We start from the raw sequence: 5735 nt of genomic DNA, 5'->3' as shown, positions 1-5735 counted from the left end.
CCGTATCCGCGTCCGTATCCGCGTCCGTATCTGCACCAGCATTTGTATCCGATTCCGTATCCGTATACCCATTCGTATACCAAACCGCTTCCTTTCATGCATGTGTAGGGATTATTCTCCGCATTCTCATCCTTATCCGCATCCGTTTCCTTAACTGTCCGAATCTGCAAATGTAACCGCATCACTATCTTCATCCATATACGTAATCGCTTTTGAATATACACTTTTATCTAGGTCCGCATCCTCAACCGCATTCATATTCGCATATGTATCCGCATCCGTGTCCGTTTCCTCACCAGTATCTGATTTCGCATTTCTATCCTCATTCGCATCCAAATTCGCATCTGTATCCGCGTTAGTATCCCCATCTGCATCTTTATCCGCATTCGCATCCGTTAAAGCATCAAAATATCTCCCGTGTCCTTATCCGCATCGGTATCAGCATCCGTATCCACATCCGCGTCTGTAACTTCATCCACATACGTAACCGCATCCGTATCCGTCTCCTTTTACGCATTCGTTTCCGCATCCATTATCCGCTTCCGTATGCCAACATGAATTCGCATCCGTATCTGCATCCGCATTCCCATCTGTATTCGCATCCGTATCCCCATCTGTGTTCACATCCGTGTCCTTACCCGTGTGCGTTTCCGTATTCGTTTCCATTTCGGTATTCCCCTCCGTATTCGCATCGCTAACTTTATCCGCATTTGTATCCGTATCCGCATCAGTGTCCGCATTTGATCCCGCAACCGTATAAGCATACTTATCATCAATCGCATCCGTATCCGTATCCTAATCCGCATCTTTATCCGAATATGTATCCTTATCTGCGTCGGTTTTCTCATCCGTATACGAATCTACATCCGCATTGGTATCCGAATCCAAATCTACATCTGTATCCGCATGAGTATCCGTTTCCGCATTCAAATACGTATGAGCTATGTATTCACATGTGTGCCCGCATTCGTACCAAAATCAGTAATCACATTTGTGTCCCAATCCTTAATCGCTTCTGTATCTACATTAGGATCGGTAATCCTATCCATATCCGTATCCGCGTCCGTATCTGCATCCGCATCAGCATATTCATCCGTATCCGTTTCAAAATATTCATTTAAATTAAATCCATATTCGTTTACACAACCGTATCCGTATCCATATGAGCATCAATATACGCATCGGTATTTGCATCAGTATTCGCATCCGTATCCGTATTTTATTCCATATCAGCCACCTCATAGGCCTCCGCATCCGCGATGGAATTTAAATCCGTATCCATACAACATCCGATCCATAATTTCATCAATATCCACATCGGAATCCGTTATAACATAAGTGTCCGCATCCGTTTAAGAACCCGTATTCGCATTCTTATCCGCCACCTCTTCTATATCCACATCTCGCTCCGCTTCCGGATATGTATCCGCATCCGTATCGAAATCCGTACCACAATATAAATTCCCATCCATGTCTGTATCCGCATCCATATTGGAATCAGCATCTGTAACTGTATCCGCATCCGTAAAGAAATCGATATCCGTGTCCGTAATAGCATCCGTTTCTTCTGCAGAAATTGAATATGTTTCACATCCGTTTCCACATTCCTATGCATATCCATTTCCATACGGTTATCTGCATTCGTGTCCATTACCATATCTGCATTCGTATCAACATCCGTATCTCCATTCGCATCCGTTTCCGCTTCCTCATCCGCATCCACATTCGGATCTTGATCCACATTAGTATCCATTTCCGCATCCGGATAATCATCCGGATTTGCATCTGTATATTCATCATAATCTGCATCCGTATCCGTACCTACATTCCCAACCTCATCCTAATTCGCTTCCGAATACCCAAATGTATCCGTATCTTCATTTTTATCCGTATCCTCATTCGTATCCGTATCCGGAGCTGCATCCGTCTCCACGTCTGTATCCGTATCTGCTTCAGTATCCGCATTCGCATCGGTATCAGCATATCAATCTTCGGTATTCGCATCGGTATCCACAGCCTTACGCTCATCCGTTTCTTTATCCGTATTAGCATTCATATCTCTATCCAAATCCGTATCCGCATCCGTATCTGCATCCTCATCAGCATCAACATCCGCATCCGTTTCTGCATCAGAACCCCTATTAAAATCTACATTCATATCCATATCAACATCCGTATTTGTTACTATAATCGCATCCATATCCTCATCGGTATCAATATACGCATCAGTATCCGATTCCGTATTCGCCTCGGTATCCGTCACCTCATCCGCGTTCGTATTCGAATTGATTTCCGTATCCGTATCAATATCGGCATCCATATCTGCATTCATATCCACGTCGGTATCCGTATCAGCATTTGTATCCACATTCTCATCCTTATTCGTATCCACATCCTTAACCGAATCCTTATCCGTACCTGCATCGCTATCCGCATCCGCAAGAGTGTTCGTATCCGTCCCCTCAGCTGCATCTTTATCTGCTTCCGTATCCGTTTGCGCATACGCAAATGCTTCTGTTTGCGCATCTATATTCGTTCTCGCATTAGCATCTATATACGCATCCGCATTTGCATTTTGTCAGTATCCGTATCGATATACGTATTCGTAATTGTGTCCGTATCCGTGTCCGTATACCTATTTTTATCGGCATCCTGTTCCACATTCGCATCAACACCTTCGAAACCTTTTAATGCTTCTTTTTCCGATCGAATATTTGAAGCTAAGGGGGGGGTTAACTTTCTCTGTTCATGGTAAAAGAAGAAAAAATTAAATTGGTAAAAATGGATAATATGCATACCCAAACCTCAATCATGGAATCTAAAACAAAAGAATGACATTTTTCCCTAATCTTCAGTAATATGTACACGTTTAAAATATTTACATCGTTTCCGCATCAGTATCTGATTTCACATCTGTTTCCTCATCTGTATCTAAATTCGCATCTATATCTGCATAAATATCCCAAATTCATCCGTATCCGCATCGGGTTTCGTTTCCAAATCTGCATCCGTATTCGCAAATGTATCCTTATCTGCGTCGGTAACCGCATCTGTATTCCAAACTGTATCCGCATCCGGAATCCGATTCTAAATCTGCATCGGTATCCGCATCGGTTTCCCCATCCATATCAACATCTGTAACAGCATTCAGATCTGCACGCGCTATACATTCACATCTATGGCCGTATCTGTATCCGCAGCTGTATTTAAATCCGTATCCAAATCCGTATTTTTAACCGTATCCCCATCCGTATGCGCTTCTGTATCCGAATCAGCAAACGGATCCCTATTTAAATCCGTATCCGCATCCGTATCTGCATCCGCATCTGCATGTGCATCCGCATATGTTTCCCTACCAGCATGTGTATTAAAATCCACATCCGTATCCGTATCACCATCCGTATCCGTATCCGCATACGTATCTGTAACTATTTCGCATCGATATCCTAATCGGTATATGTATCAGTATTCGCATCCACATCTGTATTCGCATCGGTATCTGCCACCTCATTTGAATCCGCATACGTATTTGAATTGAAATCCGTATCCACATCCATATCCGTATCTGCATTCATATTCGCATCGGAATCCTTATTTGCATCAGTATCCGCATCAATATCTGAAACCGGGTTCGTATTCGCATCCGTATCCGCCATCTCTTCCGCATTCACATCTGGTTAAGTATCCTTATCCGTCTCTGCATCCGGATATACATCCGCATCCGCATCGTAATCCGTATATGTGTATGAATTCGCATCCGTATCCTAATCCGCATATGTAATCGTATTTGTATCCTCGTCTGTATCCAAATCGGCATCCGTATCCGGATTAAGATCCGTTTCCCATATGCGTTCACAATAGATTCCGAATACTTATCCGCATCAGTATTATAATACGTACCCGAATCCGTATTCACATCCGTGTTTTTATCCGTATCCGCTTCTGTATCCGTATCTGCATTCGTATTTACATCCGCATCAGCATCTGCATCCACATCCGTTTCCAGATCAGCATCCGTATTAAAATCCACATCAGTATTCGAAGCCACATCATTATCCATTACTATAAGTGCATCGATATCCTTATCGGTATCCGTATCTGCATTATTATCCACATCCGCATCCGGATCTGTATTTGCATTGGTATCCGCCACTTCATCTGCATACGCATTTTAATTGACATCCGTAACCGTATCCACATCCGTATTCATATCTGCTACCATATCCGCTTCTGAATCCGTATGTGCATTAGTATCCGCATCCGTTGATGAACCTGTAATCTCATCCATTTCCGCCACGTATTTCCAATCAACATCTGGTTCTGAATCCGTATCCGTTTCCGCATCCGGCGTAATATCCGCATCCGTATCTTAATCCGTATCCGTAGGTGAATTGTCATCCGTATCCTAATCCGCAAAATATATTGCATCTCTATCGGCATCTTCATCCGAATCAAAGTCCGCATTCGTATCTGCATCCGTCCCTTTATCGGTATCCTCATTCAGCACCACTTTCGCATCCGCTTTTCACGTCTGTCTGGCATCCGTATCCGCATCAGTCTCCGCATCCAAATCCGCTTCCGTATCCGTATCTGCATCCGTTTTTGCATCCATATCCGCATCACCATTCGTATCAGTGGCAGCATCTGTTTTTGCATCCACGTCCACATCCGTATTTATTTCTTCATACACATCCGCATCGGAATCCGTATCCGTATTAAAATCCGTAACACCAATCGCATCCCTGTCCGCCACACTTTCCGTATTTGCATCCGTATCCACATCCGTATCTGTTTCCCCATCAGAGGTCGTTCCGAACCCGTATCCATTTCCCCATACGTGTCCTTATCCGTATCCCCTTCGATATCTGCATCCGCACCTGTGTAAGTATCGGTATCCGCAACCGAATCCCTATCCCCATCCGTTCTGTATCTACATAGATGTCCGTACCTGTACTGGATTCTGCATCCGGATCCGTATACGTATCCGTATCCGCAACCATTTATGTATTCGTATCTGAATTAGCATTGGAATTCGCATCCGTATCCGCATTCACATCCGAATTTGTGTCCACATTTGTATCCGTATCCACATCTTTATCCTTTTTTGTATCAGTATTTTCATCTGTTTCCATAACCGTATCCCCAGTGACCGCATTGGAATCCGTATCCGCGTCAGTATCTGCGTTCACATTTTCATCCGCATCCCAATCCGCATCTGATTACGTAACTGCTTCCCTTTCTGCATCGACATAGAATCCGCATTCTCATCCTTATCCACATCCGACTCCGTATCCGTAACCATATCTGTAGAAGTTACAGCATCCGTATCTGCATCAGTATATATAACTGCTTCTTTATCCGCATTTGCAATTAGTTCCGCTTCTTCTTCCGCATCCACATTCGAGTATTTATCCGCATCCGTTTCCGCACCAGTATTTGATTTGGCATCCGCATCGTATTTTGCATCCAAATTCCAATCTGTATCCGCATCAGTATCTGCAACCATATCCCCATTCTCATCCGTTTCCGCATCAACATTCTATCCATATCCTTGCCCGTATTCTAATTCGCAACATTATCCGCATCCGCGTCTCTATCCTCATCCACATACGTAACCACAAGCGTATCCGTCATATGATCGTCATTTTTTTCCGAATCCACATCCGTTTCCAGATGCGTACCGGAATTCGCATCCGTATCGGCATTCAAATTTATGAACGCATCCGTATTCCCCT

At 43.7% G+C, this 5735-nt stretch overlaps 1 protein-coding gene across 1 annotated transcript; it reads right to left on the bottom strand.

Moving 5' to 3' along the window:
* Window positions 1-1984: 1984 nt before the first annotated feature.
* On the bottom strand, window positions 1985-5506 carry LOC139697458 (serine-aspartate repeat-containing protein I-like). Its single transcript, XM_071596181.1, has 3 exons — window positions 5224-5506; window positions 3901-4158; window positions 1985-2550 (listed from the first exon to the last, which is right to left on the bottom strand). The coding sequence occupies exons 1-3, from the start codon at window positions 5504-5506 to the stop codon at window positions 1985-1987; spliced, it is 1107 nt and encodes a 368-aa protein (XP_071452282.1).
* Between the last annotated feature and the right edge of the window lie 229 nt (window positions 5507-5735).

The sequence above is a fragment of the Hetaerina americana genome, unplaced genomic scaffold (assembly GCF_022747635.1).
Source record: "Hetaerina americana unplaced genomic scaffold, ioHetAmer1.1.p SCAF_77, whole genome shotgun sequence".
NCBI classification, from domain to species: Eukaryota; Metazoa; Arthropoda; class Insecta; order Odonata; family Calopterygidae; genus Hetaerina; species Hetaerina americana.
Note: the sequence above shows the minus strand (reverse complement) of the source record. Positions and strands in the feature narration are given on the sequence as shown.